This window comes from Camelina sativa, chromosome 11 (genome assembly GCF_030686135.1).
Source record: "Camelina sativa cultivar CO46 ecotype springtype chromosome 11, ASM3068613v1".
In the NCBI taxonomy this organism is placed as follows: Eukaryota; Viridiplantae; Streptophyta; class Magnoliopsida; order Brassicales; family Brassicaceae; genus Camelina; species Camelina sativa.
Genome location: NC_141890.1, coordinates 41,114,233 through 41,133,680, shown reverse-complemented (window position 1 = coordinate 41,133,680; position 19,448 = coordinate 41,114,233). Strand labels below are relative to the sequence as shown.

At 39.6% G+C, this 19,448-nt stretch overlaps 3 protein-coding genes across 5 annotated transcripts; 2 read left to right on the top strand and 1 right to left on the bottom strand.

Moving 5' to 3' along the window:
- The first annotated feature begins 626 nt into the window (after nt 1-626).
- On the top strand, nt 627-3,488 carry LOC109127705 (RNase H family protein). Of its 3 annotated transcripts, none has more exons than XM_087471816.1 (10): nt 627-796; nt 988-1,132; nt 1,233-1,327; nt 1,416-1,574; nt 1,727-1,807; nt 1,907-1,999; nt 2,079-2,222; nt 2,324-2,431; nt 2,557-2,608; nt 2,694-3,488. In XM_087471816.1, exons 2-10 carry the CDS (start codon nt 1,129-1,131, stop codon nt 2,714-2,716), a joined length of 759 nt encoding a protein of 252 aa, XP_087327942.1. In that variant the 5' UTR covers nt 627-796; nt 988-1,128; the 3' UTR covers nt 2,717-3,488. The 3 variants fall into 3 exon arrangements, with proteins under 3 accessions (XP_087327942.1, XP_019088565.1, XP_087327943.1); XM_087471817.1 differs by having other exon boundaries at nt 663-796; nt 1,213-1,327; nt 2,694-3,147; XM_019233020.2 differs by having other exon boundaries at nt 630-796; nt 988-1,327; nt 2,694-3,147.
- LOC104725610 (chaperone protein ClpD, chloroplastic) lies at nt 3,190-13,298 on the bottom strand. Its single transcript, XM_087471815.1, has 12 exons — nt 12,400-13,298; nt 12,140-12,303; nt 11,813-12,042; nt 6,050-6,158; nt 5,829-5,959; nt 5,475-5,576; nt 5,106-5,387; nt 4,913-5,016; nt 4,511-4,805; nt 4,189-4,422; nt 3,810-4,046; nt 3,190-3,678 (listed from the first exon to the last, which is right to left on the bottom strand). Exons 1-12 carry the CDS (start codon nt 13,044-13,046, stop codon nt 3,364-3,366), a joined length of 2,850 nt encoding a protein of 949 aa, XP_087327941.1. The 5' UTR covers nt 13,047-13,298; the 3' UTR covers nt 3,190-3,363.
- Nucleotides 13,299-15,900: 2,602 nt separating this feature from the next.
- LOC104728785 (glutathione S-transferase T3-like) lies at nt 15,901-16,644 on the top strand. Its single transcript, XM_010447719.1, has one exon. It carries the CDS (start codon nt 15,901-15,903, stop codon nt 16,642-16,644), a length of 744 nt encoding a protein of 247 aa, XP_010446021.1.
- Nucleotides 16,645-19,448: the final 2,804 nt, after the last annotated feature.

The following is a 19,448-nucleotide window of genomic DNA, read 5'->3' as shown; positions in this document are numbered from 1 at the left end:
TAGAAAGATAACTGATCCGATGAAAGCACCTAACTTTACCGTAGGAAGGCTTCCTGATGGAGATGTGTGGTTCAAGACAACCGGAATACCTTACGAATTAGGTCTTTAGTAATTACATTGTCTTATGTGATGTTGTCGACAATGTATTAATTAACGTAAAACCTACTCTATATAGATAATGTTATCTATTATGAACAAAAAAATATTGGTACCCATAGTAGCATATGATCACTCTGATTTATAATAATATCGATATTTTTCTTATTTAGTGTTAAGACATAGAATTTACTATTTAAAGTGGAAATTTTGTGGAATGGTTTGTGATTTGCCGTGTCACCTATGTGCTCAAGATGCTTTCCATGACCTATTTTTGAACTATTTCTTTTTTACTCTGTCTTAGGAATTATTAATAGAGACCAATGCAAAATCTACATTAACAATGAACAATCCATGTAACATTCATGATTCATGTTCCATACAAAGATGCATATGATTTTTTTGGGCGAAACAAAGATGCATATGATTAAACCACCCAATTTAGAGCTTTTTTGTAAAGTACGTTTTACCTTAAACGACGCCGACTTCGAAATAGGGTGTCATAACGACGTCGTTTCGAATCTCGCTTTACTAAACCAAAAAGACCAAAATTGACTTCTAGTTCCAATTCTGGTACACTACAGCACTCTCGTTGTCACCGGAGGAAAGGCGGAAACACAGCTCAAACAACTCCAATCACAAACGCCGACTAGAAACAATCCTCCGGTGAGCTTCTTCTCCCTCCTCAAAATCCTCTCAGGTACGTTGTCTCTTCTTCTCTTTCGATTGTATCTTACTAGTGGTCTTTGTGCGAAATGTGTGCTTTTTTGAATACGCTATTTAGCTTCAGTGTTCTTCAATGGCAATATATAATCCTAAAGTTTGATTCTTGTCTCTCTGTAGTTAACTAAAGTTGTGTGCTTTTCTGTTTTTCTTCCATAAATCTCTCAGTGTCTGTAACTAACTACATTGTAAGGGTACGAAGTACTTGGGGATGTTTAAGAAGTCCGGCTATGTCATCAGTTCCCACATTCCATGGAATCAATGCTTCTTCTATAAGATGCCTACAAGATCCAGTTTAAAGCCTTCTTCATGTGTGAGTGCTCTTGGACTGTCTAGTGTTGTTCATTGCTATTCCTCAAGATCAAAGACTGCTAAATCAAAGACGTCAAGCAGCGCTGCTTCTTGTGTTTCAGATAAAGAGAAAGACGCCTTTTTCGTTGTTCGGAAGGGTGACATTGTTGGAATCTATAAGGATTTGACTGATTGTCAAGCTCAAGTTGGATCTTCGGTGAATTCATCTTACCTTTTCAATCTCTTGTGTATGTATATAAATACTTTTTCTTTAGGTGGGATTATAAGAGAAGTTGCTGTGGCAGGTACATGATCTTCCAGTTAGCGTTTATAAGGGATACTCGTTGCTCAAAGACACAGATGAGTATCTTTCTTCTGTTGGAATGAAGAAACCACTCTATTGTTTTAGAGCTTCAGACTTGAAAGAGGATATGTTTGGAGCTCTCGCTCCTTGTCTTTTCCAGGTGAATATTATATTGTGATCTGCATTTGCCTTGATTCGTGATGTTGGATTTTGAACCGAGTGGTTATATTAACTGTCTTAGATTGTAGTTTGAAGTTGAATGATTATGAGAAAAAGGATTAAGCTCATTGCATGTGTATTCATTTTTCACAGGATCAACTTCCTTCAGCTTCCATGTCACTTGATCCCTTGGAAAAGCTTGCGAAGCTGAAGTCATCTCGTGATACCTCAGATGTGAGTGTTTTGATATCTCTTATACTTCATAGTTTCAATGGACTGGATGCAGAATCTTTCTCTCAAGTTGATATGTTTCTGTTTCTTCTCATGTGGTAGGAAACTTGCATTATTGAGTTTGACGGTGCATCAAAAGGAAACCCTGGTCTCTCTGGCGCTGCAGCTGTACTGAAAACTGAGGACGGAAGCTTGGTATGAATCCTTTTGAAATCACGGTTGTTTAATTAGAGAATGCAGTTCTGTATCTTAATATCAGTTTTCTCAAGAACAGGTTTGTAAAATACGTCAAGGTTTAGGAATTGCCACAAACAATGCAGCAGAATATCATGGATTAATCCTAGGATTGAAGCATGCTATTGAGAAAGGTTACACGAAAGTTAAAGTGAATACTGACTCCAAGCTAGTCTGTATGCAGGTTTGTCCAGTGAATTTTATATATCTTTGTCCAATTACGTGGTTTAATTAATCATAGATGCTTCTCTCTCTCACCTTCTTTATGGTTTCTGAGAACAACAGATGAAAGGTCACTGGAATGTAAACCATGAGGTACTGTCGAAGCTCTACAAGGAAGCAAAACAACTTAGAAGCCAATGTGTTTCTTTTGAGATCAGTCATGTTCTACGGGTATGTTTCTATGTGCATTTTGATTTCTATAAGTCAATTATATCGCATAGTTCTCGTTTTGTGCTTGAGAGGAGTTTTTTTATATAATGTGAGTTCCAACCATTGTGGGTATTTTTTCTTTACAGAAGTTAAACTCTGATGCGGATGAACAGGCAAATATAGCTGCTCGTCTCTCTGGTAAGCAGTCCCTTTTCTCTGCATTTGACATTGTGAGATCAAATATTGCAGAAAGCTAACCAAGTCTACGATGCATTCTTTACAGAAGGAGAAGTTCAAGTGGCTTAAAGGATTATCTATGAACGAATATAGAGAGATTTGGGGTTTTCTTTTTTGTCCACGCTACATCCAAATCTGAACAGCCGTATCTAACTGTGAGTTGTGTCTCTAAAGAGGACGTTCAGAAGCGATTTCTCTTCATTGAAGAAGGTCTCGGGTTATACCATCAGGGGTTAACTAACCACTATGTAAATCTTTTGTTGGGGAATGTAGGAGCATGACCGTTTGGTGGTTTTTCTATTTTTAGTGGTTGTTTGCTTTTACATCAACGTAGAAATCTAATGGTTCCAACTTTTGCTTTTGTCTACTTGTTTTGATTTGGACCTCTACCAAATTCCCTTTGTTAGTATTATTTGCAAAGTTGGGGAGAATACATTATGAGCGTGTCAGATTAATCAATAGTGAATGATTTAGGAATTCTAAATTCCTAATTCACATAATTTTCATCTCTTCTTTCACTCATCCAACACTAAAAGCATAGATTAATCCAAGGAGTAACATATATTTATAATTAAATAGTTGATACAATTTACCTCACGTACTAATCACTATGTATCTTTGTATATACAGGTTTTGCAACAATCAATTGAAATTCAAGCTATAAGAAGAGTGACTATAATCAAAGAATCTTTATATACAATCCTCCAATGGTGAAACTATGCAATCGATGTCTTGTCTGTAACTCGTACAGAGGAAGAATCTGGTTTCGTCCGAACGGATGGGTTTCCTGTATCATCAAGAACTACAAAAGCCGTGTCACCGGGCTTGAAGCTCCCAGCAAGAAAGGCTTCGCTGAGTGGATCTTCCACAATCTCTGTGACGGTTCTACGTAGTGGCCGTGCACCGTACGCCGGATCATAGCCCTGTTTACATATGAGTTCCTTGACGGCTTCAGACACCTCTAAACCGACTCCAAGTGCCACGAGCCTCGACTTCAAGTCTTGTAGCATCAGGTTCAAGATCTCCATCATCTGCAGAATCAGAGTTTTAGTTTTTATATAAACCAACCACCCCTACTCATAAAGTCTCTGTTTTGAGTCGGCATAAAGCTACTGTTATTGTTTGGTTCAGTTTTTATACACACCCGGAGAAGATAACTAACCTGAGCCTTCTCAAGCTGTCTGAAAATGACGATTTCGTCTATCCGGTTCAACAACTCTGGACGGAAATAGTTCTTGAGTTCTTCGACTACCAAAGATTTCATTCCAGTATAAGATGCTGCCTCTTCATCGTCTTCGAGGATAAAACCTATTGAACCGTGTCTTCCCTTTGCAATGGCTGTTGATCCGACATTAGAGGTCATTATGATCAGTGCGTTCTTAAAAGATACTCTCCTTCCCTGTAAACAAAGATTCCAGAAACAGACCCAATATAAACTTCAATAACGTAGAAGACTGAGCAAACAAATCAATCATATGCACAAACGAGTTTTAACCCTCGTCAAGCAATAACAGCAAGTTAAAAGTGTACACATGACATACCTGTGAATCGGTTAGATGGCCATCTTCGAACAATTGGAGAAGAATATTGAAGATATCCGGATGAGCTTTCTCTATCTCATCGAACAAGACAACTGTGAAAGGACGTCTCCTGATAGCTTCAGTGAGCATTCCACCTTCTTCAAAACCAACATATCCGGGAGGTGAACCTATCAACTTGCTCACAGTATGACGCTCCATGTATTCACTCATGTCTAATCTCAGCATAGATTCCTCCTGCAATAACCAATGAAAAACCGGGGATGAAGAAATTCGTCCAATGACCATATCATGTGTCAACGTTACATTGTTAAGGAAGCTGTACCGATCCAAAATAATTTGCTGCCAGAGCTTTTGTAAGTTCCGTTTTTCCAACTCCAGTTGGTCCACAGAAAAGCATAGCGGCAATTGGACGGTCAGGATCTTTTAAGCCAACCCGGGACCTCTTCACAGCTCTAGATATGGCAGCTACAGCCTCATCTTGACCAACAACTCTGCCTCTAAGCTGCTCTTCTAAACCCATTAAAAGCATTCTTTCATCTGCAGTGATCTGCTGAACTGGAATTCCAGACCAAGCCGATGCAACGGCTGCAATATCATCAGGTCCCACAAGTATAGGCCTGAAAGCACAATGAAACTAATGTTATGGAGGTTCCTTCACAACGGCTGCAATATGAAGGTTTCCTCTCAAGACCTAAGTATGAAACTAATGTTATGGAAGTCGTACTCATCATCGCCTGCTACAGGTGGGAGCGAAGACTCCTCAGCTAGTTCACCAGACTCATCTGCCATGGCATCACCATCATCCTGCTTTTGCCTGCTTGATAGAACCTATTTACAGAAACAATTACTAACGCTGTTAATAGGTAAATTTGATCAACATCCAAGAAAGCTATAGGACGAATGTCTAGATTTCTTACCACTTCGTGCATGGCCTGAACTGTTCTGATCTCTTGCCAGTAATCATCAGGTGGCTTCGAAAGAATACAGATTGCATCCTCCTTTTTCTTCCTAAAAGCTTCAATACGAGCTCTGCTTCCTGCCTCGTCAATGAGATCAATAGCTTTATCTGGAAGGAATCTATCAGCGATATATCGTGATGAAAGATACACTGCAGCATCTATTGCGTCCATAGTATATTTGCAATTGTGATGGGCTTCATATTTTTCACGAAGACCCAACAAAATCTTCACCGCGTCTTCCTAAAATGTTGTTAAGATGAATATACTAGATAAGAAAACAGGTGTTGGTTGGTTAATACGATAGAAAAATCTGGCTTGAAAACAAACCTCGCTTGGCTCGTCAATCAACACTGGCTGGAATCTCCTCGCTAATGCTTTGTCCTTCTCAAACTGACTCCTAAATTCGTCAAGGGTTGTGGATGCAATGCACTGCAAATGGTTGATTGATGATTAGTAGAGCTAACTTTAGCACCATATATAGTATACCAAAAATTTGCATTCATTTTCATAATTGACATATGCTTGAGTAGGAACTTTGCTTATGTTCTATTTTCATTTGAACTACTTCATCAAACCAGAGGTGGAAACATTACTTTGTGCCAGTTTATGAGCAAAACCCAAGGTGGTAAGATTCATTCACAAGTAAGAGCAGCAGAACATCGATTCATTCAGCATGCGTACCTGAAGTTCACCCCTTCCAAGTGATGGTTTCAAGAGGTTAGCAATGTCAAGCCCAGAGCCCTTGTTTCCTCTCCCGACTGTGCCAGACCCAATAAGTGTGTGCACTTCATCAATGAAGAGAATGACCTTACCTATGGAAAAACAAAAAGAAAACAAGGTGTTAAGGAATGTTCCAGGTTAACTTTACAGTCTTTGATGTATTAAGGGTTTAGATCAATAACCTGATTTTTTAACCTCGCTTATCAAAGCAGTGACCCGAGCCTCTAGTTCTCCCCTTTCTTTTGCACCTGCCATCAACAGTCCTATATCCAGGGACATGATGCGTTTCGTCTACATATATAAACAAATAAAACTGGTCATGTACATGACTAACCAACTTAAGACTAAAAAAAAAAATTCCATTTGATTAGATGCAGGTGTGCACCATATTGATCAAAAGAATAAGCCTAAGGCAGCCATGGCCGTCCGTACGAGTATTGAATATGGGCTGTCCGTACAAGTGTGGTGAAATGGCCGAGTCTTCTAGTGATAAGGAATGGAGAGGAGGCCTGCTCATCCTAAGCCCATTAGAAGACTCTAGAATTCCCAAGATAGCCGTTGGAGGGAAAGCGCAAGTGGAGCAAGAAGAGTCACGGGTGATGTTTGGTTTAAGGAGACTAAGACGGGTCGCTATCAACCTTGGGATTAGTCTCTTCTCTCTTCCTGTCCCTATCACTTAGCTGTGCGGTTTGTAAAGGGTGTAGCCCTAGAGTTTCTCATGATATAAATAGGCATTAGCCTACATTGTAACCGATATTCTTATGGAACAATAACCTAATCTTTTCTTCTTCCTCATTCTCTTTGTCTACCGACATCTCTCATCACTCTCTTGATTCTCTTCTTTATTCTACAAAGTCTAACATGGTATCAGAGCAAGTTCTTCGATTCTCTACAGTCTAATCTCATTCTCCTACTCATTTCTACACTCTAGTCTCCTTATCTTCGTTTCTTCTCACTCACATCTCTTTTATTCTCCGGGTAAAAGCTTTACCCATCGGTCCATAGAAATCCGACCATGGAAAACGCCAAGCCCATTGTTTCACCGGTTGTCCTAAAGGGGACAAACTACTTGCTGTGGACAAGAACCACAAGAACCGCCCTTGGAGGTCGTGGCCTTTGGAGTCATGTCGAGTCCGACTATGTCCCAAAGAAAAACCCCAAAGGAGAGGACGCTTCCGAGGCGGAAGCGGAGGAAGAGAGCGAGAGGAAGGCCAAATGGTTCCAAGAAGACCAAGTTGTCCTATCTGTTCTCCAAAACTCTCTGGACACGCCTATCCTTGAGGCCTACTCATATTGCGAGACGGCCAAGGAACTGTGGGAAACACTTAAAGGCGTGTATGGTAATGTCTCTAACATGACTAGAGTCTTTGAGGTCAAGAAGGCCATAAATGATCTTAACCAAGATGATGTGGAGTTCACTAAGCATCTTGGTAAGTTCCGTGCACTATGGTCCGAGCTTGACATGTTGCGGCCAAGTACACTTGAGGCAAGTGTGCTAAACGAACGAAAGGAGCAAGACAAAGTCTTCGGACTCCTACTTACCTTGAATCCGTCCTTCAACGATCTCTTGAAGCACATCCTAAGGGCCGAGAAGCTCCCCTCCTTTGAAGATATTTGCTCCCAAATTCAGAAAGAGCAAGGATCCCTTGATTTGTTTAGCGGTAAGGGGGAGCTTGCTTCGGCCAACAAAGGAACGTACAAGCAAGAGGAGAGGAAGTGGTTGGTGTGCGACCACTGCAAGAAGCGGGGTCATCTGAAAGACAAGTGCTGGGTTCTCCATCCTCACCTCAAGCCGGCCAAGTTCAAAGCCAACCTCTCAAAGGAAGCGGTTAGCGATAAAGGAGCCGGATCATCAAAGCAGGGAGATGAGGTGGCCATGACCGCAGCCTACGGAGATGTGGTGAGGAAGTCAGACCTTGAGGCTCTCATCCGCTCCATTGCTTCACTCAAGGAGTCTGGTATCTCTTTCTTTACTTCTAGGCCTAGCAAATCGCTTGTTATTGACTCGGGAGCCTCACATCATATGATTAGTAACCCTAGTTTAATTGACAACATAAAACCGGCCTTAGGAAATGTTGTTATTGCAAATGGAGAACAAATACCAGTAAAGGGAATAGGGGACTTGAAACTATTTGATAAAACCTCAAAAGCTTTCTTTATGCCTACCTTTACCTCCAATTTACTATCGGTTAAGAGGGCCACAAATGATTTGAACTGTTATGCAATCTTTGGTCCTAACAATGTTTATTTTCAGGATATTGAGACTGGAAAGGTTCTTGGAGAAGGGCAAGGGAGTGGAGATCTCTATGTCCTAGAGAAAACCGATCCAAATTTATCCTCTACTAAGTCTTGTTTTGTTGTTGATTCGAATATGGTGTGGCATGCTAGGCTAGGCCACCCACATTCACGTGCTTTAGGGTTGATGTTTCCTAATATTTCTTTTGATAATTCTACTTGTGAACCTTGTATTCTTGGAAAACATTGCAAGTCTATCTTTCCTAAGTCAACTACTATTTATGAGGATTGTTTTGATTTAGTTCACTCAGATGTTTGGACATCACCATGCCTATCTAGAGATAATAACAAGTATTTTGTGACCTTTATTGATGAAAAATCAAAATACACTTGGATTACCTTGTTGCCATCTAAAGATAGAGTATTTGATGCCTTTATCAATTTTCAAAACTATGTGACTAATCACTTCAATGCTAAACTTAAGGTACTTAGGTCTGATAATGGGGGGGAATACACAAGTTGCAAGTTCAAAGAACATCTCTCCAAGCATGGCATTCTCCATCAAACTAGTTGTCCCTACACGCCACAACAAAATGGTGTGGCCGAGAGGAAGAACCGGCACCTCATGGAAGTGGCGCGGGCAATCATGTTCCATTCGAGTGTTCCTAAACGATATTGGGGTGATGCCGTGATGACTGCATGCTACCTAATCAACCGAACACCAACTAGAGTTCTTCATGACTTATCTCCATTTGAAGTACTAAACAAATTTAAACCATCTCTTGATCACTTACGAGTTTTCGGCTGTGTTTGTTTTGTGTTAGTACCAGGAGAACAAAGGAGTAAGCTGGATGCCAAAAGTACAAAGTGTATGTTCATTGGCTACTCCACCACACAAAAGGGGTACAAATGTTATGATCCGGCCACAAGTCGACTATATGTCTCTCGAGATGTCCGGTTTCTAGAACATGTGGGCTACCATGACAAGAGGGATTGGAACAGCCTTAAAGATCTCGCTCACTCACCTAATGACCGAGCTTCGAGTCTACGGTTCCTTCTTGATCACCTTGGCAACCCATCTCCACCAACGGGTGCCGTGCGGCCAACACTAAGTCAAATTTCTACCAATGGTGGGTCTGACCAAGGAGATGCAAATGACAATGGTTCAGCCCAAGATGGTGAATCTCTCGAGACTGGCCTACCCATAACCGGCGTTCCCGTCCCTGGCCCTACAACGGACACGCATGCTCCGGCGGCGGCCTCTACCGAGGAAAACACGGAGACGGCTCCTACGGACGGTACGTCCACCGTGTTGCCTAGCGTGGATCCACTTCCGGCACCAGTCCTGCGTCGGAGCACCAGACCTCGGTCGGATCCCTCCACTTGGAAGAACAAGCGTGTCTATTACAATAGCCAAGCTGTCGCTCATCCCATTCAGTCCGTTTGTTCCCTTGAGCTGTTACCTGCGGATCACCAAGCTTTCTTCGGCCAAGTGGACGCCAATTGGATCCCGCAGACATATGATGAAGCCAAGGCACATCAAGTTTGGTTAGATGCGGTCAAGGATGAAACTGGCGCCATGATCCGGAATCATACGTGGGACGAATCGGATCTTCCTCAAGGCAAGCGGGCAGTTAGCTCCAAATGGGTGTTTACCATAAAATATTTGAGCAATGGTGACATTGAACGGCATAAAGCCAGGTTAGTGGCCCGTGGCTTCACCCAAACCTATGGCGCGGACTACACGGACACCTTTGCACCCGTGGCCAAGCTCCATACGGTTCGGGTTGTGCTGTCACTTGCTGTCAACCTCTCATGGGACTTATGGCAGATGGATGTGAAGAACGCCTTCCTTCAAGGTGAACTTGATGAAGAAGTGTACATGACGCCTCCTCCCGGCCTTGAAGACATGGTTACACCCGGAAAAGTCTTGAGGCTACGTAAGGCCATCTATGGCCTTAAGCAGTCCCCACGAGCGTGGTACCACAAACTAAGCGCCACTCTCAAGACTGATGGTTTTACGCGATCGGAGGCTGATCATACTCTCTTCACGCGTCGCACCTCTATTGGTTGGGTGGTGGTGCTCATATACGTCGACGACATCATCGTGACTGGTGATGATAAGGCGGCCATTCAGGACACCAAGGACTCTCTCAAGTCGGTATTTGACATCAAGGACCTTGGGGAACTCAAATACTTTCTTGGTATTGAGATTTGTCGCTCACCGGAAGGACTCTTCCTCTCACAACGCAAGTATACTCTTGACTTGTTAGAGGAGACTGGCAAGCTTGGTGTGTCTCCGGTTGCTACGCCCCTTGATGAAGATTACCAGCTCAAGCGAAAGGGGGAGAGCTTACGGGCAATGGAAGGCCGACCTAAGGAACCAATGGACGAGCCATTCTTAGACGTCACACGCTATCGCCGGCTTGTAGGTAAGCTGATATACCTTACTATCACACGACCTGACATATCTTATGCTGTGAATCAGGTTAGCCAACATATGAAGGCACCAAGCAAGTACCAATGGAGTCAAGTCGAGAGGATCCTAAGCTATCTCAAGGGCAGTCCGGGTCAAGGTATTTGGATGGGCAAGAATGACAACACCGAAATCGTTGGCTATTGTGATGCGGATTACAATGGCGACACGCTGGATAGGAGATCCACCACTGGGTACTGCACGTTTGTTGGAGGCAACTTGGTTACATGGAGGTCTAAGAAACAAAAGGTGGTTTCATGCTCTAGCGCCGAGGCCGAGTATAGAGCTATGAGGAAGCTCACTAACGAGATGACATGGCTGAAGGGCCTACTCAAGGATTTAGGCATCGAGACAAAGCAGCCCATGACCATGCACTGCGACAATGAAGCGGCCATCCACATTGCCACAAACTCAGTCTTTCATGAGAGGACCAAGCACATAGAAAGCGATTGCCACAAGGTGAGAGAGAAGATTGAAGAAGGAGTGGTGTTACCATGCCACACAAGGAGTCAAGATCAGCTAGCTGACATCTTCACCAAGTCTGCAAGCTCCAAGGTTTGTGATCACATCTATAGCAAACTTGGACTTGTAGACATTACACGGCCATGATCAAGCTTCTCTAATCCGTGGACAGCACACTCTTTTTCCCTCGACTTGGTTTTGTCCCATGAGGTTTTCTAAGTCAAGGTTTTTAATGAGGTGCTGCTTCACGGGTTCCAAGCTTAGCCATTTCATTAGGCTAAGCTTGAGGGGGAGTATTGATCAAAAGAATAAGCCTAAGGCAGCCATGGCCGTCCGTACGAGTATTGAATATGGGCTGTCCGTACAAGTGTGGTGAAATGGCCGAGTCTTCTAGTGATAAGGAATGGAGAGGAGGCCTGCTCATCCTAAGCCCATTAGAAGACTCTAGAATTCCCAAGATAGCCGTTGGAGGGAAAGCGCAAGTGGAGCAAGAAGAGTCACGGGTGATGTTTGGTTTAAGGAGACTAAGACGGGTCGCTATCAACCTTGGGATTAGTCTCTTCTCTCTTCCTGTCCCTATCACTTAGCTGTGCGGTTTGTAAAGGGTGTAGCCCTAGAGTTTCTCATGATATAAATAGGCATTAGCCTACATTGTAACCGATATTCTTATGGAACAATAACCTAATCTTTTCTTCTTCCTCATTCTCTTTGTCTACCGACATCTCTCATCACTCTCTTGATTCTCTTCTTTATTCTACAAAGTCTAACACACCAAAAGAAATCCAGGAGCATTAGCTTCTGCAATACTACTTGCTAATCCTTCAGCAATGGCAGTCTTCCCAACACCAGCTTCACCAAGAAGAATTGGGTTGTTTTTAGTTCTGCGGCAAAGTATCTGGATAACTCTTTGAACTTCTTTTTCCCGACCAATAACAGGATCAATAAGACCCTCACTAGCACGCGCTGTAAGATCCACACAAAACTGTTCCAGTACACTTTTCGCTGATAAACACAAATTTAGATAAAAGATTTATCAGTATCCTTCTTCTCAAACCCAAAAGAACAAACAAAGAGAGTCTCATATCTATAAAACCATTACCTTTAGTTTTACCACCAGCTCCAGAACCAGCAATTCGACCACTAGGGGAAGCATCGAAGCTCCCTTTAGATGAAGAAGATGATGGCTCTCTCCCATCTTTAGCTATCTCTCCTTTAAGTCTGGTGAGTGCTTCTGCTGTGAGCAAATTCATATTTGCTCCCAATCTTAAATATCACACAAACAAATTTTAAAATCAAAAGGCAATCACAACAAATCGTTCATCGATTTACAAACATTAGATGAGTTAATTATCTCTATACCTTTTGAGGACTCTTCCGGCGCTACCGTCATCAACGGTGAAGAGTCCGATAGCGATATGCTCCGGAGCGATATATTGACAATCCATATTCCTAGAGTACTCCACGGCAGCTTCGAAGACTCGTTTCGTACTAATAGAGAAAGGCATGTCCGTGGATTTGGAATACGAAGTGGAGGAGAAAACTTCCTCCTGTTTGGAATCGGGATTAGCTTCGTTCCAAATACTCCAAACAGCTTCACGAGCCTTGTCAATGGTGATTCCTGAACCAAGGAAACCTTGAGGATCACGATCCTCAGCGATCAGACCTAAGAGAAGGTGCTGAGTGTAAACCATGTCTTTCCCCAACGATTTAGCTTCCTTCTGAGAGAAGATGATAGCTCTGATCGCTCGTTCGGTGAACCGTTCGAAAACCGCCGAAATCGGGGTGAATTTCTTCCGTTTTCTACCGGGAAATCTTCTGAAGTTCGTCGGAGTGGTGGAGAAGCGGTGGATCGTGCGGTTGGAGAGGGAGATTCCGAGATACGAGGAAGCGAAAGAAGAAAGTGAAGAAGCGGCGATGGAGGTTACATGTGAAGAGGAAGAAGAAGAAGAAGAGGGGAGACGGCGTGAGTGAAGCGTTAGAGGTGAGGAAGTAGTTAAAACCTCCATGATCGTCTTCGTCGTCGGTGAGATTTTTTTTTTTTTTTTTTTTCCGATTGTGACAAAAATGATTATTAATTTAGAAAGGAAGTAAAGGGGAAGAAGCAAAAGTAAGGGATGGAGTAAGATGACACGTCACGGCACCGTTTTATTATTTTATTTTTTTGGTTATTCGGTTAGTCTTGTTGGGTTCGTGTTCGTATTATATATAATCGAAACTACTATGAGTTAAGGGACTGTTTGGCTTGTTATAGTTTAGTCACGTTTGCGTTTTCATAAGATTCTTTTCACTATTGTTTTGATTACTTGTTAGAGACGTAGGTCTACGTGTTTGATTTTTTTTCCTTTTTTTTTTTTTTTTCTGGTGAAATTTTGAGAGCAAATTGAAGTTGGTAAAACGAATATAGTTATTTTGAGATTAAAAATGATTTTAAAAAATCAATTCTAGCAATATTGAAAAAGGGTTACTATTTTTTTATTCTTTAATTATAGTGTTAGCTCAGTTATATCTCTTGCTCCAAAACTAGTCTTTGTGTAATTATTTTTTTTCATTTGGTGTCAATGTCATGACCTTTTAACAAAAATAAATAGTTCTATATAAAAGAATTTGAATTTTGTTAAAGCAAAGTCATCGATAGTTGATTTTGATTGAACATTTATACTTTTCTTTAGTAGGTTCAGAATGGTTTTTGGATTGATTTGTGCTCATATTTAAAAAAAAAAAAAAAAAAAAAATCATTAAGAAGGGAATCCAAATGATGATTGAAAATTATAACTCCATAAGAATCAACAAATGTTGAAAACGTAAAACGTGGAAAAATAAACCGGAGACCAAACAAGCAACACATTGGTGCTGAAAGGAGAAGAAGCTCAAGTTGCACACGGAAACAAAGAAACAACGTAACGGTCCCAAATACAGAAATAGAGAAAACGAAATTGGTTTGCCAAAAAAATAAAACTTAAGAGGAGAGAGCCTAACAGTGACAATTTAGTGTTCCTAATTGTCTCCCTCTTCTCCACTTTAACACCTCGTTGATAATTCTTTCCGATGTGAATAAAATTAGAAAGACATGCAAAAAAAAAATGGGAGTGTCAATTTATTGGTTACCCAAATCGTCCACTATGCATGTGAATAAGAATAACGTACGACGCGAGGAATACGTGTGTACTTTTCTATTATCTCGTTAGTCGTTAGACTCTCTTCTTTTGTTTTCTGTTGTTTTCTTTTGTTCATTAATTAGCCACGTATTAGACATAACAAAATTAATTAATGATTTGAAGAAAGTATGTACTAAAGTATTGGATATTATAAAAATCTTTGATATATAAAACTTAATATTTTTTCATGTATTTAAAATGGCATTATGTATATACTAAAGGAAAAAACCTACAATAATACTAATAAAGATGAAAATGAGAAGACGAATTCCTCAAAATACGATGCTTTAAGATTTTTTTCGAAAATACTACATTTTAATATATTTTTTTTTCAAAAATTTGATTTTTAAGAATGTATAATTTTTTTTTTAAAGTTTGGGTTGACAATTTTAAAATTAAAGTATAAAAGGTAGGGTTTGATGTTTAGGATTTAGGGATTTATTTTTAATATTAAAACTTAGTTCAATTGTGTGGTATTTTTGGAAAAAGTATATATATATATATATATATATATATATTAGTGGTAGTTTTGAACAAAAAACTAAAGTGGTATTTTGGGAATATATATATATATATATATTAGTGGTATTTTTGAACATAAAATAAAATGGTATTTTTAGAATAAATGATTTCTCTGTGTTTTGTTTTGAGAAAGTTATTAGCTTTTACTTTGTTAATCTCTTATTTGTATTTGGAAACAGGTTAAATGATTGTTGAGATGCTTGGATGGTGATTCGAAGAAGGGAAAACCCTTTTTGGTTTTGGTTATTATTTTGCGGCAAAGCAACAGGTTTTAAAAAAGCATATCTCTTTTGAGTTTGATTGAGGCTTTGATGAAACTGTGAGTGATCGGTATATTGACTTTTCTTGTGTATGTTGCAATGGATTTAGACTGCAGGAAACGTTGGACCAATTTGCTAAAAAGTTGGAAACAGTTTACAAAGCTTCAGGAGATATCTTATTTATTGTTTGAATGGAGCATGCATCAGTTGGTAATGATCAATTAACAATAGTCCTATTTGGTCATATATATTGTTTGAATGATCTCTTATAGTGATTGGTTGATATAACTTCTCCCTTGTTTCGTCTACTGTTTCAGCTTATTGAGTGTCCATCCTGTTTTATGGATGTGGAGAGAGAAACAGAGCAATGATGTGTATGGATGGATGCTACATTTTTGGAGATGGAGGAAGGTAACTATTTATCCTCTTCTTTCTTCATTTATGTGGTGTTAGTGTAGGTATAAGTCGAGTCACTCATTGATGTTAAAGTTTTTGCTTGTTGGTTGTGATAATTACGTTTGGTTATTGATTGTTTTATGCTTTGTGTTAGTTGGTTGTGAAGATGTTAAATGTTTGGTTGGTGTTGTGTAGGTAAACACTTAATTTCAAAATTTAAACCAACTAGTTGTGAAAGTAAATTACATCTAAACCTTTATAAATTGAAAGACTTATAATACAACAAAACACAAAACCTTCTCCTTAAACATAACTCACATAACTCCTTCATCCTTTAACATACACCAAACAAATTTCTGATATGGATTCAGAAGACTACATGAATCCATACCGTCCCTCCTCTGGCTATTTAAATCTGTTACAAAGCCAGCTTGATACCCAAAACCTCAAATACAGTCCTTCACCTAGTCCATCTGAAGCTCCATCCTCTCAAGACAAGGCATGCATGGTTACCTTCTGATGATATCATGCTTGTCTCGGCTTGGCTCAACACGAGCAAGAATCCAGTTACATCAAATGAGCAAAGACAAGGTGCCTTTTGGGGAAAGATTGCAAAGTACTATGCATCCTGTCCCAATGATGTAGGACGGCCAAAGAGAGAAGCGAGTCATTGCAAGCAGAGGTGGGGGAGGATAAACGAATTGGTGTGCAAATTCGTTGGCTGTTACGATGCTGCCACGAGAGAGAATTCTAGTGGGCATAATGAAGATGATGTGATGAAGTTAGCACATCAGATATACTTCACTGATCATGGAGCACGGTTTAACTTGGAGCATGCATGGCGAGACTTAAGATACAATAAAAAATGGTGTGCCTCCACTTCTATTAAAGGTAATGGAGTGAAAAGGGGAAGAGTGAGTGATCCGGTTTCTGAACAGGATGCACACCATCCGATTGATGTGGATGAACCATTGCCCTGTCCTCCTGGTGTTAAAGCTGCCAAGGGAAAGTCCAAAAAAAGCACTAACACCCAACCGATTGATGTGGAGGAAGATGGAAAAGCTTACTTGGAGTTTCAGTTAGAGCGTGTCTCGAGGATGTATGAGATGAAGCAGAAGGACTTCGAGTTGAAAGAGAAGGAGTTTGCTATGAAGAAGGAGCATATCAAGCATGTGATGCTTGAAAATCTGATTGCTAAAAAGGATGAACTAACTGAATCAGAAAAAGCTCTTAAGGACAAGCTTATTGATGACATGATGTCATCAGATTGAATATTAAAGAATGAAGTGTTTTATTAATTATGTTTGTGTTTTATGTATTCGGATGTAAGCAATTAGGATGGTTCCTTGTGTCTTTTGTAATCGAGTTCTTATTGCTCTGTTTATTAATCGAATGGTGTGAACTATGTCTTTGTTTCAGTTAGAGCGTGTCTCTCGGTTGGTTGGTGTTTGTTATGGTTTGAGAATTGGAATGTTAAAGAATCGTTTTGTTATTCATTTGATAATTGGGATGTTGTCATTGTAATGCAGGTCGAACAAGGAAATTTAATCATACAACCGTGACACCAACAGAAAGAAATTTAATCATACAACCGTGACACCAACAAAAGGAATCAAGTATGAAGTCGGTCAAGAATTTTATATCATCCCCGTGACACCAACAGAAAGAATCAAGTATGAAGTCAGTCAAGAATTTTATATCATCCCCATGACAAGTGCTTTTGTATAATTATGTACTTTCACCACATGTTTTTACAAGTGCTTTTGTATTTTTGTACATCTACCACATGTTTTCTTATCATTTAAGACCACAAATTGTATCCAATATTTCCTATCCACATATTTATAGTTTTCCTATCCACAAAATTTCCTATATATTTCCACAACTAACACACAAAATATTCACACCAAACCAATGAAAACACAACTCCTTCTCTAAATTCTAAAAACCAAAGCACTTTTCCTTTATTTCCAAACTCTCTACAAATGGCTTCTTCTTCCCACAATGATGTTGATGACATAATTGATGAATGTTTTAATCAAACATGTGATCAAATCAGCAACCAAGTTTGACAAAATCTTATGGCTCCACCGGTTCAACAACAACGACCACCTAAACCAAGAAAAAAGAGAGTTTACATTGAAAGAAATCGAGAAGTCGGTCACGAGCACTTGTGGAATGATTATTTCAGTGAGGATGCAACTTACCTACCCAACATGTTCCGACGCCGTTTTACAATGAACAAGCCATTATTCATTCGTATTGTGGATAAACTCGTAAATGAAGTTCCTTTCTTTCAACAAAGAAGAGATGCTACCGGAAGGTTGGGTTTGTCTACATTGCAAAAGTGTACAGCAGCAATTTGTATGATGGCATATGGTTCTGCAGCTGATGCGTTTGACGAATACCTCCGTCTTTCTGAAGTCATGACGCTATCATGCTTGGAGAATTTTACAGATTCAGTCATAACTTTATTTGGAGATGAGTACTTGAGAAGACCCACACCAGCAGATCTTCAACGACTACTCGACATTGGCGATTTTCGCGGATTTCCCGGCATGATAGGAAGCATCGATTGTATGCATTGGGAGTGGAAGAATTGTCCCACCGCATGGAAAGGTCAATACACCCGCAGATCTGGAAAGCCCACAATCGTTTTAGAGGCGGTGGCTTCGTATGATCTCTGGATTTGGCATGCTTTCTTTGGACCACCAGGTACATTAAACGATATCAATATTCTTGATCGATCTCCAGTCTTTGATGATATTTTGCATGGTCGAGCTCCTAAAGTTAAATACAATGTCAACGGACATGAGTATAAATTGGCTTACTATCTGACGGATGGTATTTATCCAAAATGGGCTACTTTTATCCAATATATTCCACTACCACAAACTCCAAAAGCCTCTTTATTTGCGAGACAACAAGAAGCAGTGCGTAAAGATGTAGAGCGTGTTTTTGGAGTTTTGCAGGCTCGATTTGCCATAGTCAAAAACCTGGCTCTTATTTGGGATAAGGTAAAAATTGGGAAAATAATGAGAGCGTGTATCATACTGCACAATATGATAGTAGAAGACGAAAGAGATGGGTACACTCTGTTTGATGAAACTGAATTCGCACAATTGCAGTCACATAGAGCTTCAGAAGTTGACTACACGCTTCCAACAACTAGACCTTCATGTGTCGAAACTATGCTCAAGATTCGAATGAATGTTCGTGATCGAGAAAAACATAAACGATTGCAAGATGATTTGGTTGAGAATATTTGGGCAAAATTTGGAGCAAATCAGTATTAAAATTAATCATTCTCTCTATTTATGAATTGCACTTTTATTGTAATATGTATTAATGTTTTTATTATATTTTGTATGTTTGAAAATTAAAAAAATACAATATTTTCTATTTGTAATATGATACCACTTATATTCTATTTACAATTTTTTAATTTAAAAAATAATATTTTCAATAATAAGAAACCCAAAATTAGAATCTACTATTGGATGATTAAATTTTTCCTAAGAGCTCAAGGATTTTTATATTCAAAACCATTCACAATTAATTCATTAAATACTCAAACAGTATTTAACAATCCCAAATTAATAGACCACCAATAATCTTGCCCTCATAACGTTTATGCTTTGGGTCCCATACACTCTTTTACCATGACATTTTTGCATATCTCATTAACGAAATGTTATTTGTGTGCTTTGGAACATTTTTATCGGTAGTCGCCAATGACATTTTTGTTTTATAACGTTTATGCTTTGAGTCCCATACACTCTTTTACTATAGACGAAATGTTATTGGTGTGTCCCATATACTCTTTTACCATGACATTTTTGCTTTATTTACGTAACATTTTATTTGTTTTTTTTATTTATTTACTTGGCAATGGAGGGTTCAGTCAATGAACCTGATACTATTTTATTTGTTTTTGGTATTAGTGTTACATGAATCCGATTCATGTAATTTCAAGTATTTTTAACTATGAAACCAATATCATAATACTCAAAAATATCTTAGGCATATAGATTGTTTAAGTTTTACTTCTGTTAGAGTAAATATTCTCCAAAAA